The following is a 19575-nucleotide window of genomic DNA, read 5'->3' on the forward strand; positions in this document are numbered from 1 at the left end:
TTTACAGGGATAAGTACAGCGATTTCACGATTACAAGCCACACCATTTTGACTAAAATTTTGCTCCCAACCCAGAAATGCGGCTTACACACAGGGGCGGCTAATATGTGAATAATTTTCTCACATTTCCAACCATGGAAGTGCAACCGAGGTGCTGAGCTGAGCACCTGCCAGTAAAACCTGGGATTGCACGATTGTTACAAATTGGTTACTCTGTTGCGCAGCGGGTGGAGCTGGGCTCGCTGCAGGCAGCACGGCGGGGAGGGAGGCAGGGGAGCTCCCTCCTTCAGGCAGCGCAGCCCAGGGGAGGCAGGGGCTCCGTGCTGTCATCCCCTCGGCTCGGGAGGGAGGCAGGGGGCTCCCTCCTGACGGCCCTGTGGCTTGGGGGGAGGCGGAGGGCTCCGGTCCCCGCCTGCCACCGCCGTGGGAGCAGGGGGGCTCCTTCCCCTCCTGCCGCCGCTGCCATGGGTGCCAGCGGGCTCCGTGCCCCTCTACCACCGTGGGGCAGCTCCGGGCCAGGGTGAGTGAACCCAGAGGTGGCAGCCAGCCCCGAGCAGCTCTGCCAAGCGGCAGTGCCAAGATGGGCCACCTGGCCCTGTCGGCAACCCCAAGCAGGCCGAGCCCTCACGGCCGGAGTCGAACCAGTAAATCCCCCCGATCCCGTGATTCTGTTACTAATTGGCAACTTTCTTGCACATGGGTTATCGCTGCGAACGACAGAGTGGCTTATAATTGGGTGTGGCTTGTGTATGAACAAAGAACGAAATGTTGCCGACACCTGGAGATGCAGCTTATAGCCAGTGCGGCTTGTAATCGTGAAATTACTGTACATGGAAGATTCCCTAAGGAACAATAGGAAGAAACCAGTACTTTAATTTCTGAGTTTAATTTCTATTTTTTCTAAGCCTTTTGCACACTGTATTTTTAAAAGATTTTAGACAATCGCTTCTCTGTCTGATGTACTTGGACTTTTCTTATCAAAACACAACATATCTGCTTCTTTTGTTACAACACTGCAACATTTGGCAAAATCATTACATTATGTTATTTTAACTACTGAATGGCCCAACAAAATCAGTGTGTCCTACAGTTGTTTCACTTCAAAACACACCTTATAATACTTGTTCCTACTAAAATTAAAAGGAAGTAAAACACTCTTTGTAATGTGATGTGTTACAAATATAATGTGCTCGTTGATTCTCATAATACTCATCATTAAAAGATGATGACAAAGTGAGATACAACTCAGTCATGTAGTATCTAAGTCATGGAAGTTTAAATGGCCAAGGGCTCCTGCCGTAAGAGGATGATAGGGTACACAACTACCTTAGAACACCCACACTACTTAGTAATTATCGAAATTCAGTATCAATGATGTCTGAATTCCTTCAAGTGTGAAGGTTTTCATTCAGTACTGTTTTATGCACTGAAGAGGAGGATGCAAGTAAGAATTGGTGACGCAATGCAAGCCCACTCTGGGGGCCCAGTGGTCCACTCTGCAACTCTTCCAGTAACACCAGACAGTGGGGGACTGCCTTGTACATACCTTGGGTTAAACACACAAGACTACAACTCACACAAACCGGCTGCCCAGATTTCTAGTCACATCACTGCCTTAGCAGGAAGTTTAAGCTGGCTTTTAGAACTTCTTAGGTAATCCTAAATACAGGAGAGTAAGTAACAATTTTTGCCAACTTCCACAATTTTTCATCAACCATATTTTTGTCCCTCAGACGTTTTAGTATATTAAGCTATAATAGCAGTCAAAAAGATTAGGTAGTTAAATACTTTCAGAATATTGTCAGCTTTCTAAGAAAATATGTGGAAAAAATGCTATAGTATTGAAGAAAAAGTCTAAGATTTGGGATATCAATGCTTTATCCTCTGTCTATTCCAGCTTGAAAAATCACAAAATAAGGAAAGTAATCCCTTATTTTCCCACACAGCATAGGTTTTTTTTTTAATGCCTTAAAATTATGAAGAAACTCAGTACAGCATCTTGTTAGGTACTAAAATATATATGCAGGTAAAATAAACACCTAAGGGAGCAATTAAAGTAGCTTAAAGATAGAGCTATTGCCATTTTAGACACCCTCGGGTGGGCATCCACACCTGGATGGTGATGGTAGAAATGACAGAGAACCTAAGACAGATACATACTCTTCTGAGACAGCAGCTGGACAGCACACAGGATGCTCTATATTACTGAAAAATAGAAGAGATCTGTGCTTGGGCAATAAAACTCACTGTTAAACTGGTTTAGCAAATATGCACTCACTCTGTGAAGAAAGTTAAATGAAAATGACATTTTACAAACAAAATAACATACTAAAAAGAGGCTTTTACATACATAAATATTCACCAGTCTTTCTTCATATCAGATTTGCAAACACAATTTGTGAAACAAAAGATGTGGACTGAAGACAGCAGTTTTTCCACACCAGTGTAATTTCTCATTAGTTATAGTTAAGAGGTGTATTTTTAATCATATCTGGTGCTGGTATGTTCTTTCAGTATTAATAGCTGATGGATCTCTTTGGTCCTATACACCACGTTCTGCTATTTTTTTCTTTCCTATTCCACCTTCTAAAACCTGGCACTAAGTATAGCTAAGCACTGTGAAAAACTCAAATTCTACTGTAATTTTGAAGAGATCCAACATTAGATCTGCTGATAAATCGAAAACTAGGAAAGAGGAAACAGAACTTAGACCAGTTTTCTTTTGTCTGCTTTACTTTGGAAGAAAAACTCCACCAAATCACACAGCAATCTGGTACACTTTTTCTAATCTGCTGGTGAGGATATAGATGACAAAAGTTGAGACTCTTACACATGTGGGTAACATGCATCAGAAATTAATCTTGTTCCTGGCCTTGTCGTTGCCATGTCATTTTACCTGTGCAAATCTCTTTTGAGAACAGGTAGTTTTGACAGCAACAGCAATTTTTGTAAAGATTTTTTTAGGGAGAAATAAAAAGCTTTTGCAACTACTTTATCCAGCATTTATTCGAATTTCAAATTCTAGACAAGAGGTGGCAAAGATAATTCGATGATCCATTTCACCCAGGTTTAGCAACAAATAACTCTTTGAAGGTTGTATCCTCAATAATGATATCCATGATGGGAAAATTGACAATATATATTTTCAGTATATTTTATATATTTTTAATATATGTGAAAATTCTGATTCTCTTACGATTTTTTTTTTTTGTGAAAATATAAAGAAAATATGTAATCATTATGACAAATGCATTCCAACCTGATGATATCATATCAAGTCTCTCCAGAAACATAATCTTTGTCTTTAATTTTTGAGTGAACATTGCTCCCAAAATACACAGTAGTGATTGCTTCCTTTTTTAGGCAAAAGCTCAGTAAATTGACAAAACTATTTCGCTGTCTCATTTTCTTCTAGGAACCAGCTCTTTTAAATCCTGTTTCCATTTCAATTAACTAATGTGATACCTCCAGAACTAAATGGTATATGTGCAAGAGAACTAACACTTACTAAAAAATTTGGGACACTATTATGTCATTTTCACACATGAATTCTGTAATATTAGAAGACAAAGTGCAGGTGAGTTAGACCTGACAAACAACTAGGATGCAGGAAGAGTCATTTTATCAATATTTGAGAGGCTGAGAAAGAAAGTATTTTCTCTGTGTATGCATGTACACATATAGAATGAATGAAAGGAATAAGAACAGGAATAGGAGGATGTGTTCATAAGAAGCTTTAATTTGAGGCAAATGTGTGTTCATCAGGTGACAGCATTCTGCTCCCGAGTGAGAAAAGAAATAAATTTATTTTATAAATAATAGTTAAATGTTCAAGTAGGCAACTAAGTATCTTACTGAGACCATTTTGGGATACCGAACACTTTGAAGATTACAGTAATTTCATGATTACAAGCTGCACCGACTATAAGCCGCATTTCCGGGGTGTCAGCAACATTTTGTTTTTTCCTCCATATATAAGCTGCACCAGATTGTAAGCCGCACTTTCGTTCGCAGCGAGGATCTGCGTGCAACTTTCACAAAGTTGCCAATTAGTAACAGAATCATGTGATCATGGGATTTACTGGCTTGGCCCTGCTCAGGGCAGCTGCCAGGGACCGGCCCCAGCCCTGTTTGCTGCTGTCGCCAGGAGGCAGGGCAGCAGCGTGTCCAGCCAGTGCCACCGGGAAGAGGGAGAGGGGCTTGTCTGGCCGCTACCGCCGGGAGGAGGGAGAGGGGCATGCCTGGTCAGTGCCACCGGGAAGAGGGAGAGGGGCTTGCCCAGTCGGTGCCGCTGCCGTGCCCCCTGGGCCCGGGCAGCGCTGCCGCTGCGCCACTGCTACCCCGCCACCCGGGGCAGGGTGGGCTCCACCTCAGCTTGGGGCTGCTACTGGCTCAGGTTTCCGGGTTGGGAAATTTCCAAAATTTATTCATATATAAGCTACTCCTGAATGCAAGTCGCACTTCCAGTTTGGGAGCAAAATTTTAGTCAAAATGATGCAGCTTATAATCTTGAATATATAATCTTGCAGCTTATATATTCCCTCATATTTCATGCTTAGTGTTCTTCTAAGTAAAATTTGTGGTTCTCTTTAGTTAGCCAGTCATGAAAAAGGCAAGGGGATATTTTTGATATTGCGCATTTTAAACATTTCAATAAACTGCCAAATTTAAATTTTACCTTTTTGTGCACTTTGATATTTTTGTCTGGCATTTTCATTAATTTTGCAACATACATAGCTGAAATGTTAACTGATCAATACTTTGTCTCTCTCATGTAGCACTAGAGGAAAGTTCCCTAAGGACCACAGAGCAGTACAGAAATTAAATGTGTATCAAATGTTAAACACAGCAGTACTTGCTGTATAATGGCTGAAATGGTTAAAAGAATTCCAAATGGATGTATAGTAGCACAAATTATCTACAGTCTCATTTCAAGATTTAAGTTTGTCCCATAAAATAATTCATTGACTCACACTGAAGTGTGTCCTTTTACTGCTAGCCCCGTTGTCCAATTATTTTTCTGTTCATTACAGTGAGAAATACTAGTATTGGGAGAAAAAAGCATACACACCTTTTTCCCCTTGGGTTGCACCCACTGACATCCATAAGAACATAAATGTCTGGTCAAGAAGCCAATGGAAATCAAACCAAACTTAGCAGACATTTCAGTGCCCACAGTGGATTAATCTGAAGAAAAAACATCCACTTTTGCACAGTTCACAAAAGTTCTTCCTTGTGAAATATACCATATTAATTACCATATACTAATAAAAAAAAATAACTGGTAAATACTGCAAAGGTTTGTTTTAAACAGAAATATGTGATTTTATGGTAAATGCTCTCTTCATGTTCTGTTTTTTCCTGCTGTATTTAGGTCCTAAGAAGCATAAACATAAATACATAACACATTCTTGATTGGCCTCTAGACATGTGATATAATAAAGCTGTTCTGGAATTGAAATATTAACTTAATATTGTTCCTATTGTTGCATTTCCTTTATTTAACATGAATTTAATACAAAAAAGCAGGACAGAATATAGAATTTTCTAATTGCTCTAAGACAAAGTCATATGCTAGCCAGATCAACGTATGGTTCATCAGCTATTTATTAATATCTGTAAGTATCTGAAAAATAACAGCTATTGATGCATCACAGTTATATCAACATGAAGATCATATATATGTATATATAGAGGAATACAGGTAGGAATACATGTAGGAGTTTTTCTTCTGCTGTGAATTAGCATAGCATAGAAAAAAGAAATTGCGTGAAAATTCTCAGTTGTTTAGTAAAAATCACCAGTGATGGTGATGAGCTTATGAAGTTTAACAGAAACAGGTAAAATAATGTAAACGAAATGCATAACCTAAAACACTGAAAACTTAACTTGAAGTTTCTGTATCTCTATGAACAGCACAGAAAACACTGGTCATTGAACTGATGTCTTTGGACAGATTTAAGAATCTTTCTAAAACTTCATTATGGCATTTCTGTACCTAAAAACAGCTAAGCTCAGGAGTATAAATAATTAGCAAGACCTTTGAATGAACACTGTTATCCTTGGTGACTAACAGTGTGACTCTCCAAGGAGAATGGCTTTAAAAAGAACTGCAGTGAAGAGTGCACAAGGCATACAAAGCAGGTAACTGTAACTTATTATAGATAACATATTAATCAAGGTTTTCTGTAGGTTTCCAAGAGCAGTTCTCCTTTCCCGATCTATCTTAGTAATTATATTTTTGAAAACTGAGCTATTCTGCCAGAATTTCTTCACCTGTGGTCCTGCATATCCCCATCAGAAAGAAAAGCCACATAATAAAAAAGTAGCCATAATTGTAATTCCAAGGACATGGAGAGATACAAAAATCAACCAGGCAACTTAAGTGAAATGACTGTAACTGTATCAGGATGTACACATCATAGAACATTTTCAAATCCAACAGGACGGCAGAAATGGTTTGTTTAAAACTTTACTTCTCATGTATTATTAGTCTGCCTAAAGAGCTAAAAACCTCCAGAGCAGCCTGCTTCTCATTGCCTCTCTGGAACAGACATTTGACTGTGACATTTTCTAGCCTCTAGAAGACAACGTCAAGAGGAGACATAATTTGTATAATAGTGAAGAGAAAATGAAACATATATGTACACTTATTTTATACTCTATTAAATTCAAATGTAACCTTAGTGCAAGTATAATTCACCATAATACAAGGAAGTGGATCACTCTCGAGATTTCAACAGCCTATGAAAGTCCAGAAACCATCTAAACCCAAAGCTTATAATCATGATAAAAATTCATATATATTCAACTTGGCCAGCAAAAACTTTTTTTGCCTGACAGAGAAATGATTTGATCCTTGGAGAGAATAACATCAGGTTGAAAAGCACAGGATGCATTTGGAATGCAGAACAGGGTTTGTACAATCACATCTGATGTAAACATAAAAATCTACTGCAACACCTACATAGCAAAACAAATACTGTACAAAAACCAAGAAAATCAGATTTTTAATATATACGTCTCTCTATATAGATAGGTATATATAGATATATAGATATATTCATAAAAATATGAATATATCTATAAAATATAATCAGGAACATGTTTCTACTGCAATACACTGTAAACATAGTAATAACATATACTGATACTGACTTTCCTACTCAAATTCTGTTTTACAGACTACTACTACTACTTATTATGACACTGACTTTTTTTCTATGACCAGAAACATTTACAGTTTAACAGCAATGCCTCTCCTTCCATGGGCACAGCAGTGTGCAATGGGGGGGAAAAAAGATCAATTTGCCCAAAGATTAGGATATCTTTCCATTTTCCTTTCTTCCACTGGCAACAGCTGAGTGTTCTATATCCATATTAAAATCTGACTTAGAGTGATAAACACTTACTAACTGAAGCAGTAATAGCAATATGAACATTTGAGTTTTATGTTTAAATCTGCCTTTCCCTACGAAATGTTGATAACTTTTAACTGAACTGATAGATCACCTTTTTACAGCAAACAGTAGCAAGCATATTTAATCTTCACACATAATGCCATTACTACAAAATCAGTAAAAGTACAACCCCCTGGCTCTTTGAATAGCACATGTATCTCCTGAACTCCCAGCAAAGATGGCAACCAAGGACTGACAACATGCTGCCATCCTTGACAGGCACAAGGGGTTTTAACAGGAAACACAGTACAAATGGAGCCCTGCTAGAAGAAACTTTCTGCAAAACAACTTGACTTTGTGACACACCCTACTACCCCATTTTACAGCTGGCTCCAATGCCTGGTTTGGTTTCTTCAAATTTGAGGCACCTGACCTTCAGGTACCCTAGTAAAAAGTATTATCACCAGACGATGTCTACAATTATTCAAAGTAAAACCAAAACCCTTCTCTGTTCATAATCATGGTGATGAGGCTCCTAATCACAGTATTTCAGCCAATTTAATAAACTTAGAAATTACAGAAAGTATGTCGATGCATATGATTCTACTCTCTAATAAAACAATAATGGTCTTGACTGTAGTTCTTAGGATTTTAAAAATAAAGAGATATTTATCTGGGAAACATAGTGCAATCTACAATTGTGCTTGGAATTTTAAAAACTTAACAGAACAATAAAGGTTAAAACTAATGAAAAAAATGTCCATGAAGGAACAGAAAATTTGTTTAAATGCTAAACACAAATTCACTTAAAACCATTCACCAAAAACTATGACCAGAGCTTGCTGCCCAAAAGGTACTAGTTTGTTTGCATTTATGGTTTTAAAGTTGAGTTTTATTTTGGTGGATTTTTTAAAATCTAGGAACAACATCTTTGAATAAAAAATAATCTCAAAAATACTTTAAGAGTAATTATTCAATATGCAAGGGGACCAAACAAAATTTGGTGAAGTAATTTTGTGAGAAGCTTAAAATACATTATGCATAGTTCACTGACTCAGATGTGGATTGCCTCTTTCTAACTTATACAATCCAGTACTTTTTTACTGTAAATACACTATTATAACATTTAAAAATACCACTCTATCTTGTTTCTGTGACATTTTAAACTTAATTACTTTCAAAAAAAAACCTGAATAAACATGACTTATGGTGTCATCTTAATGCAAACTTCTAAATAAATTAAAAAGAAACCACCAATCTACATAGCATTGTCTCTCAGTCTAGAACACAAATACTGGGATGATTAAAAATAGTATAAAGAAGATCATACCATAAAAGCCGCTAGACTTCTTGGTGGAGAATCCCAGTCAAAACAACTGCTAATATAGCAAACAGCAGTAACGAGAGCCATGATACAATGCTTCATCCGGATGAAGTTCCTTAACAGTAGCTGTTAAAAAGATGAAAGATTGAAAATATTTCAAAACCCCAGAAAGTTTCAGGAGAAACTCATGCTAACAATAGCGTCATTCTCAATTTGGGTGAAGGATGAGAAAACACTAAGCTCTCTAGCTCAAAAATTGAGCAAATTAGTTTAAAATCTGAGAGAATTTGTTAATTATATCAATCAGTATCTGTTGAATTTAATTCCAGATGGTACAAAAAATTGTTCAACATTAAAAAGCCACTTGTAAAATTTCGCAAATTATTTTGTTAATTACATCTCAGTTTCATTAAGGTTTTCTTAACAACTGCTGGCTTTTTAAAATAAAAAGATGCTGCAGGACACTAACCTGAAACCTGTGACACTACTGCTCTAATAAAAATAAGATATCTGCACATTTTAACAATTTGTCTGCTGTGATGTATTTTGAAAGCATTGTTTTAAGTATTTACCAAAATAATCTACATACTTTCAAATTATATGTATGCAAGACATAACAACTCTAGGTTTTGATTCAGAAAAATGTACTTAAATCCTCTGAAATGGAAACACACTTCACCATGAAAAGTGAACAAATCAGCGAATGATTTTTTGTACTGAGTCACATAGAAAATGGTCATTCCTCCTGTCATGTGCAAAAGTCACAATGCCATTTTTATTTATGAAAGTGGGAAGAATGAACCTTGAGTAAAAGGCTTTGTTGCTTCTTTGTTGGAACAGTAGTGCAAAACGCAGCTTTAGTAACTGAATTACTCAAAATTGCAAATAAAGAAATATTTTGCCTCTTGAAATGTTTGGTTTTTTTTTTTTTTTATGAACTATATCAAAAAGTGATATAAAATAAATCCAGCAGGTAATTTAAACAATGCTCAAGTCTACAAAAAAAAAAACAAATCCACAGTTCTGAGACCTTTGACTTTTAACTGAAAACAACAAAAATCTTTTCCCATAGCCCAACCAATTTTCTCCATGTAAGATACAACATTTGTTGAACACAAAAAACTGAGTCCAAAATAGTTTGAGTGCAGAAAAGTATGTGTGTTTAAATAAATTTTTAACAAAACATTAAAGTTGTGTGTAGCAAAAGCATCCAGAGAAAAAAGAGAGACAAGACATTTCCTATTCCTGGGATTCCAAAGAGTTTTAGTCTGCTTTCACATTTGATTCAAACCTTACTCAAGTAACTCCTTTGAAATTTGGTTAAAAGAATGCTGACTCTTTACCCTGTAACAAATGGAGAACTTTTGGGTCAAAGTTAACAGCAAAATTTATGCAAGACTTATTTTACCTGCACCTGTGTAATAATCTGATATGTGTGAAACCTGATGGTTTCAACTGTGTTCTTATTAATGTATTTAATGGAAATTAGGTAGCGATTTATAGAGGAGACACATTAAACCCATGTATTTTGTTTCTGACTTCTCAACCTATCATATTCTTTTGTAAACATGTAATGAAAATGTTATTCTTTACTCCAGCAGTATGATACCAGGTATTTGAATGTGCACCCTTGATATTAAGGATTTTAGAAGGGATTAGTGTTTCCTTACTCTTTACCTGTTTAGACAGTCTGTCTTCCTCTTCAATGTACTTCTGTTCTTTGGGCATTAGGGTTCGTATGCTGGCTTTCACCTATGCATTAAAACGCATGTCAGTATTCCAAGTTTACTTGCTCCTCACTAATAACAGAGGTTTTGATTCGCAAAATTTACTGTTTCAAAGTCATGGCTGCCAAGCTTGGGATACATAAGCACACACAGAGACAAGAGTTGCTCCTCTGTACATTAGTAGCAATAGCAGCAGCAGCAGCAACAAAAGGAGTGGGTGTGCCAAGCAGTGGCAGAAGAGTATTCTGTAGTATACACCAAGGTTTAGAGAAAATGAGGAATGACAGAAATTCTCTACAAATCAGGAACAAAAGCTTTCATGAAATTGAACTCTTTAGCAGTTCAAAAAAAACCCAAAGTTAAGACTTACAGCATTAAAAATCACATCTATTTCAAGATAGATGACCCCCTTTGTTGGCCCTGTCAGTTGCTTGTTTTTCAAGACGTAGGCTTTCTGTTCACCATTTTGAATCTGCAGGAAAAGGACATGACAGCCGTCTGTCTTGCGGTCTCCACTGAATACACCCCCTCAGTGACCCCTGACCCCCAGCTGCTGAAACTGACAGAGAACCCAAAACAACTGTGGCAAGTCTGACAAGTACCTGTTCATTACCAGGACCGAGTCTGTCAGGAAAAATTAACTATCATGGGATTCAACATGGCCGTGAATAGAGTATGTTAAAATTTTAGTGCTCTTATTACAGACCTTGGTGGAGAAATGACAGACTCAGAGTTACAAATTTTTTTTTTTTTTTTCTCTTTCCCTCCCTTCAGCAGGAAAAAGTCAGAGCAGTATGTCAGGTGAATGAAGCTTACAGACAGCAATGGTATAGCAACTTTGCCTAGAAAGTCAGCGCTTCGATCGCGGTCTTCGTCGTAAACTGTCACTTCAAGCACTGAGTGGATGTCCTTTATATTGCTACAAAAAGGGAAGTACACACAGAAGAAAGAAGTCACTTACACCAGCAGGTACCAAGGACAAAATTGTAAAAGGTTAGCAGAGCTATCAGTCTATTTTTCCAAGCCGTGGAGGAGAACTGCGCTTAAGTAAATGAGACGTCTCTGCATATAACCAAAATACTTTCTAAGGGCTGCAGTTATCAGTCTTTCTCTCTCTGCAAGGCTTTTCCAGTAGAAGTTTTCTGAAGGATGTTGCTTTAAATCTCCTACCTGGGGTTTGCACTGCATAACCTGCAAGAAGCAGCACTGAGGGATTTACAGCCACCAGCAGAAGGACAGAGAGCTTTTGAAAGCTACTCTTAAACACTTGAATCCTTGTGGCAATTCTTACTGCAAATACAGTGAAATCTGTAGGTTTGTAAATGGAAATAATTGCAAGCTGCAAGAGAATATCCTTACACTAAGAACAAGGATTTCTTTGTTTCTGAAATGCTCATTTAATTACAAATATACAACAAATTATATACAGCAAATAAAGAACTAACAATATGGAGCAATACATCTCTCAGGTACAACTGAGGAAAAAAGACTACAAGCTATTAAAAACTCCTTTGCCATGCACAGGAAATATCACTGTATGTTTTAAACTTTCGGGTGAAAAATTAATATTCCTTATTTGAACAAAAAACATATTTGAGAGAGCTCATGTTTAATTGAATGGCTGATTCAGGAAATTCAAATTCAAGCAAAGCAGCTCAACTTCAGTAAAATATACTCCTCCAGGTGAGGGATTGCTAGGCCAAAAATTAATTATTAAATCTGAGGATAAATGCAAATGTACATAGAAGGAAGGTCTTGAAAGCCTTTAGTGGTTTTCCTATTCGATTTCTATTAGTCTTTTGTCCTTTATAAATCCAGGCAATTCCTTGTACAGAGAACACTGTTGAGAAGTAAAGGATGATAGTTATTTGCTCTATTGGTAAATAATTAAAAATATATTAATGAAAAATTTAGCATGTTTTTGCAGATACAGAAATGAGAACTACTATAATAAGCTGTTGAAAAGTACAACTACTGTGAATTTTTTTTCTTTTGTTCTGAATTTATTTCAGAGAGCTCAATGCAGGTCAAGAAAACCTGTGCATGCTAAATATATGATATAAGAATGACAAATCTAGAGGGGAAAACAAAAACTAAAATCAAGCTGAATTTTGAGATTAAGGGCAAAATATAGCATTTTCATGTACGACAAAATGAAGTAAGTGTACACAAAACTAAAGCTTCTACTGTTTTTGCACAGGATTGTTACTGATTTCATCAGCAGTGAGACCTGCAGTGATCAGTTTTTTCTTTTCATTGGTGTCATATTACCGTCAGATGGAGAGAAGGGAGGAAAAAAAGCAATTGAGTAAGGCAAACAACAAGGATATTTTGTCTGTGGAAGATCTTTTTTCTATTTTGTCAAAGCCTTTAACTGTGTTCAAAATAACACAAGGATAAAAGAACCAATCACATCACTTCCCAATGAATTGTTTTAGACTACATTTTACCCAACAGCTGGATTGTCCTAGTATGATACTAGATGGTATTGTGAAAAGTGCAGCTGGTAAATGGAAACAAGAAGTTTCACCATAATTCAGAGAAATACAAATGCATCTAGAATTTCTAACTCTATGTAGTTATTGAAGGTTTTTTACAGTGAACAACCACATCTTAATGAAGATTATATTCACAGAATCTTTTTTTTCTCCCCACTCAAAAATTCAGGGGCAAATCCATCACACTGGACCTGCCCCTTGAAATTCTAGCTGAACCTAAGAGAAATCTGATATGCACAATATTACTCATACCTGGTTCTCAAGAAACAGACCTGGCATTTTTACATTTAAAGTGATAACACTTCTCCATTTTTTTTCATGTTTTTAATTCTCAAAACATGTTTGGATGTTTAGTTAAGAAATATCAATATGTCATCACTATTCTTCTTTAGAGCTACCAGTAAGTATTTTTGCTCCCTCTCCAACAGCCTCACCTCCAAAAAAGTTTCCCAAAACCCACTGCCCATCCATTCTCCCCACCTAAATCCAAACACTTACAATGTGAAGATTTTGTTCCATTCTGGATTGAGGTTCCTGTAGACAGTATGTGTCAGCAGTCTGTCATTGTTCAATTCAACTACACAAAATGGGTCACTTTTACCTGTACGAGAAAATTTGGAATAAATTTTAAGAACTAAGAAAATGCATGATGAGCAAGTTTTAAATAAAAATAAGTTTGGGGCATTGTTTCTCATTTTCACAGCTTGACAGTAATTGTCTGTGCTATATTCAAGATATTCATAACACACTCCTCATGTCCATAATCTACTAACATTCTTTGTTAAAAGAACAAATTTTTTTGCCATTAAAAAAAAAAAGGGTGGGCGGAGGGGGCAAAAAATCACCATACAGACTTTTCTGATGAAACACAGTATGTTCCTAAAATTTCCAAGCACTCTTGTGAGACAGCTAAGAGAACTTTACTTCAATGGTACCAATTCTCCATTAACTTTAAAGATAACTTAATGAGAGTACAGTAAATTCACGAATACAAGCTGCACTGAGTATAAGCCACATCACTGGGTGTTGGCAAATATTTCGTTTTTTGTCCATAAATAAGCCGCACCTGAATATAAGCCGCTCTGTCATTCGCAGCGAGGACCCGTGTGCAACAAAGTTGCCAAATACTAACAGAACCGCGGCATGGCGGGGGGTTTACTGATTCAACTAAGGCTGTGCAGGCTCGGCCCGCTAGGGGCTGCTGATGGAGCCAGGTAGCCCAGCCCGGCGCTGCCGCTCGGTGGGGCCACTGGGGGCCAGCCGCCACTGCCACTGGGCTCGGTCACCACAGCCTGGCGCTGCCCTGTGGTGGCAGGCAGGGACGGAGCCCCCCTCGCTCCTGCGGCGGCGGGCGGGGACGGAGCACCCCGCCACCGCCCTGAGCCACGGCAGTGGCAGCCCGGGTCCCCCGCCGCCTCCCCGAGCCGCGGCAGGGGCGGCCCGGGTCCCCCCTCTCCTCCCCGAGCTGCGGCAATGGCAGCGCGGGGCCCCCCCATCTCTCCCCTGGGCTGCGGCAGAGGATGGAAGGAGGGAGCTCTCCCGCCTCTCTCCCCACCCCCCATGCTGCCTGCAGGCAGCCAGGCTCCACCCGCGGTGCAACAGAGTAGCAATTTGTAACAACTGCAAAATGCCAACTTTGCAGCAGCTTGGCTCAGCACTCTGGCTGGCACTTCTGAGGTTGTAAATGTCAGAAAATTATTCACATATTAGCCGCTCCTGAGTATTAGCCGCATTTCCGGTTTAGGAGTAAAATCTTAGTCAAATTGGTGCAGCTTGTATTTGTGAAATTACTGTATTTTGATAAAAAGGAAATGCATTCTTCTGTATTATTTGTAACAACATAGCACCTATGAAAATTATCCAAAGACTATTACACTGTATTATGTTTCATGCTGTACAAATCCTCTCCCCAAAATCAAAAAGACAGCCTCATATAAAAGCTTAACACAAATGGGCAAGTACAACTAAAGAATGAGATGGTATGGGGTGGAATGACAGGCTGTAGTCTCAGCACAGCAGAAAGGCAAACATGGTTTATATTTTACTATCCTTCAAAGCACAAAAAAGTAGTTTTGCATATATTTACAAAGAGGTCCCTCAGCATGAAAGTCACCAAAGGAGAAAGTATGAAGTTGCTGCTTTGAAAATGCATTATGTAGATAATTGAAGCAGGATAATGGAAATGGAAGTCTATTTTTTTTTCTTTAAAGAAATTGGCAAAGCAAGTGTGTGTGTGTTTGTGTGTGTTTTGTGTTTGTGTGTGTTTTGTGTGTGTGTGTGTCCACACTTAAATACGAAATAGGCAGCTTACAGCAAAAGACTGCAGGCAAGCAGTGCTTAGATACTAAGGAAAGTGTAAGAAAAATTATCGCAACTGCAAGTTTAGGGGTACAACATGAAATTTACACTAACCCTTTGAAGGTTTGAGTTTGGAAAGTTGTGGTTTAAGCCCACCAGGAAGTTAAGCTCTTCCCCTCTTCTCCAACCCCTCTTTCAGGTGAGGAAAACTAAAGGCAGAAATTATGGGTTGAGGTAAAAACTTACTGGAAATGACAATGAAATAAGAAAGTAAACAGTAACAGTGTGTAAGAGAGGGTGAATACATGCAAAATGCTCACTGAGTCTGACACACAACCTCCACAGATGGTGCCATGCCACCACTCTCTCCACCACGTTTTTTTCCCCACAAGCCTGAGACAATGAGAGATAATGGTACACAAACTTTTCACACCTGCACTTTATTCCCCAAGACCAAGACAATGAAAAAACCTACAATGTTAGACAAATCTTCCAGTTGGGACCAACACCAACGCACCACTCCACTCACCACAAACTCCCAGAAAGGGAGAAAACAACTGCTGAACCTCTGCATTGCCTCCTTTTTCCTCCAATAGAAGCCATGATCTCTTTATCTTGGAAGTGGGACTCCCTGACTTCCACACACCAGTGGAATGATTTGAGTGTATAGAATAACAGCCTAGAGAGGCACACAGGGATCCAGGCTCTGCCCTCGCACATCCTTGGCCTAAACTAGGACACAAGGATAACAAGAAAAGTAGACGCCTGAATCTGATGCTTAAGAACAGCCTGGCTGTCTGAAAAAGTAGTGTTCCAAAATGGGAGGAAGCAAAAGGTGACAGGATTGGAATCTTCAACATTTCAGAGCAATCCTGAAATTTCCTAGAAGGCTAAGGGGTGGTAGCGAGGTAGACCTAAGGAAGAGTTACGATGGAAAGAAGTCCAGTGAAAACATGAGGGACATGGTGGGAAGACCTCTTTCAATAAAGAGGCAATAAAGGGAAGAAATCTCGTTGTGGACTAAATTATTTAACTCATATTTCAAACTATGTCAATAATGACAACTGCTATTAATGCTGTTCAAAACAGAGACATGCTGTCCTGCTTTTATATTTTTATTTTCTCCAGTAACTGAAGGGAGTAACCTTTGCCTTTGGCAGACTACAAGTGTACACATTATTTTCATGTAAGTAGAAAACTGAACAACAAATTGCTGCTTCCTTGACTCAGGGGAACTTTGTCTGATGTAAATCAACAATTGAGTTGTATAGTACCTCATGGTTTGCTCTTCTCTCCAGATTTTCTTTGGGCAATATACTGTTCAAAATATACTCAGTGTTGGCCATGGCCTTCCACAATTAAATCTAGCATACTAGGCAATTGTGTTTCTCAATGTCTTCAATAACTCTGTATTACTTTTTCATGCATTATTAGAAACCACAAACTGAGTAGATAGAGTAGCTACATTAGTAGGGCTATATTAATGATATTAGGGAATATACAGTAATTTCATGATTATAACCCGCACCATTTTGACTAAAATTTTGATCTCACCCCAGAAATGTGGCTTACACTCATGAGCAGTTAATATGTGAAAAAGTTTCTGAAATTTCCAACCCCGGAAGTGCCAGACAGAGTGCCAAGCTGAGCACCTACCAGTAAAACCCAGAATTGCATAATTGTTACAAATTGGTTACTCCGTTGCACAGCGGATGGAGGTGGGCTTCGTGCCGGCAGCGCAGTGGGAGAGGTGGGGGGGCTCCCTCCTGCCGATCTCACGACCCGGGGGGAAGGTGGGGGGGCTCCATGCCCGCCTCCCACCATGGGAGCGAGTGGGGGCTCTGTGCCCACCTGCCGCTGTGGGGCAGTGCCAGGCTGGGACGAGCGAGGCTGGCAGCAGCGGTAGCCAGCCCTGAGTGGCCCCGCCGAGCGGTAGCACTGAGTTGGGCCACTTGGCCCTGTCGGTAGCCCCGAGTAGGCCAAGCCCGCACGGCCCAAGCCGAGCCAGTAAACCCCGCGATCTCACGATTCTGTTACTAATTGGTAACTTTGTTGCACACGGGTCCTCACTACGAACGACAGAGCAGCTTATAATCAGGTGCGTCTTATGTAGCTAAGAGCTAAAGGTTGCCGACACCCAGAGATGCGGCTATTAATCAGGTGCAGCTTGTAATCGTGAAATTACTATAATTCGTTTCATACCTTATACAAATGACAATTAAATCAATACTTGGACAAAGCTGTCCCAGCACCACATCCCCCAAACTGCAATATTGATTTTGACTACACAAAGGGTTGATGTGCATGTTGTTAACTTTAATGATAAAGAATAATTATTTTAAACACATTGTGAATTACAGTTAATTGATGTTTACCTTCTCTAGAAAATCATATACTGCTGAATGTTTTCTATTATCTTGATAAATGATACAATTCATAAGTCAGTAGAAATGGATGTACCACACATCTCAAGGTTCTCCTGTTTCACAAGGCTAGAAGGTGATGGGAAATCTAAAGCATTTATATTATTTGAGCTCTTTAGCTTTCAGTATTTGAAAAAGAAACACCCAGAAGTTAGTTCAAGTAACAAAGCAGCACTGACACAGCAGGTGGACTACTGTATCTCAAGTATTACCAATCATATTTGCATATGGTAGTACAATGTGAGTTGAGCTTATTAAACATACACAGACAAAATAAACTACATCACAGCATATACAAAGCATCTTCTAGAAACAAAGAGAGAGTATTTACTACATTTATTTATTTTCTGTGCCTCTGGGCGTGCACTTTTTCAATGACTCCTCTTACAGATTTACATGACTTTTAATAAGAAATATATGACATTAATGACAGGGCTCCTCAATCAAACCAAAGACAAATGGTTTCCAGAAATGAAAAAATCCCTCACTTAGTCAACATTTCACACCTCCTTCCTCCTATCATTTGAAAACACTACAAAAACAAATTTGAATGAGGCAATATCATGACATGGTTCAAGGGAAGGTTCAAATACCATGGCTGAGAAAGAAAAATTTCCTAGCTTTGAACATCTCTGCTAAGGAATGTTGGTTTTATCATATTTACTTGGCTACAAAATTCCCAGAAGCACCTTCGTGCTGTTGCCTATGGGTATGTCTTTCATACACTGAAACACACATAACCAAGCTGGGCCTCATTGCTGACAAGCTCAACACGAGGTATGTGCATACATTATTAAGATACTAACCCAAATAAGTGAACATGATCCAGAGAGTCAAACACAGAACAGTGCACAGAGGCTTGGTGAAACTCGTATCTATCTGTCATCTTTCAAGTTTTCATTATTAGAAAGAGTAACTGCAATCTTAGTTCTCACCGATACCCTTGGCAACCTGTTGCATTTCAAGAGTGTTCAAAATAATGGGATCATTCCCAATGAAAGCCTTAACAGAGCATTAAAATACCAAAAAATATCTTTGGATCTCCATGGTTTTTAGGAGAACCCAAAAGATCCAAGAACACTGTATTATTCAAAATTAGTACCTTAAGCACAACATCCTCTAACAAAGGCAGCCTCAGACAACTTCTGTCAGTTAATGTGATTAGCTATTGCAAACAAGAGATACAGAAATGGTTTTCCTCATCTTCTTAGAGAAGAGCCACCCATGTTCAGAATAGTATGTGGTCTCCCTCTAGCCTTTCTAAAACCCTTAAAAACCTCTGATTAGTCTTGTGCTGCCTATGCTCAGTTATATCATTCCATATTAAGCCTTTCAGTATAAACTAAACCACAATTTTTGTGCATAACTGTATAAAACCTGTCATACTTCAAGAAATTCTACCAAACCCTCTGTATCTGAGGATCTTCCAACTAGCAATCCATGCTCTGTGCTTTCTGTAGGCCTCCAGTTTCAGTGACTTTAGAGACATTTAGCTATTGATCAGACAGACGTCCATAACAAACTTCTCAATATAATCCTAAGCATGTGCTGTGCAAAAATAAGATGACCATAACCTTTCAGGGCACATATGAAAAGCATGCTCCCAGCAGCACCAGCACCAACACAGAAAATTTTGCATATCCCATGTACACAGTGGGGCTAACTGCTATCACACCTTATTACTGATTGCAGGAATTCATGACAAAAGTAAGTAGAGAAAAAACAAAGTATACCTTCAAACTCACTGAAATCAAACCTGCAGAAAACCTCAATACAAATTTAAACAAATATCATTTATCCACTCTTTTTGCTATAATGTCTCATGCTTTTTGGTCTCTACTTGTACAGTCCTAAGGGCTCCTGAAATTATAAAAACAAATGCTAATTTACGTAATATGCATAATTG

The 19575-nt window shown here is 38.6% G+C and overlaps 1 protein-coding gene across 5 annotated transcripts in view; it reads right to left on the reverse strand.

Annotated features, from left to right (window-relative positions):
- MCTP1 (multiple C2 and transmembrane domain containing 1) overlaps window positions 1-19575 on the reverse strand; it is a 238027-nt gene that overhangs the window by 95255 nt on the left and 123197 nt on the right. For all 5 annotated transcript variants that reach the window (XM_033084913.2, XM_033084915.2, XM_033084917.2 and 2 more), the window contains 5 exons: window positions 13447-13549; window positions 11267-11369; window positions 10821-10922; window positions 10401-10475; window positions 8730-8849 (listed from right to left, as the gene is read on the reverse strand). In XM_033084913.2, the coding sequence (XP_032940804.1) occupies window positions 8730-8849; window positions 10401-10475; window positions 10821-10922; window positions 11267-11369; window positions 13447-13549 (503 nt within the window). The remainder of the gene's footprint in view (window positions 1-8729; window positions 8850-10400; window positions 10476-10820; window positions 10923-11266; window positions 11370-13446; window positions 13550-19575) is intronic.

Source organism: Catharus ustulatus, chromosome Z, assembly GCF_009819885.2.
Source record: "Catharus ustulatus isolate bCatUst1 chromosome Z, bCatUst1.pri.v2, whole genome shotgun sequence".
NCBI classification, from domain to species: Eukaryota; Metazoa; Chordata; class Aves; order Passeriformes; family Turdidae; genus Catharus; species Catharus ustulatus.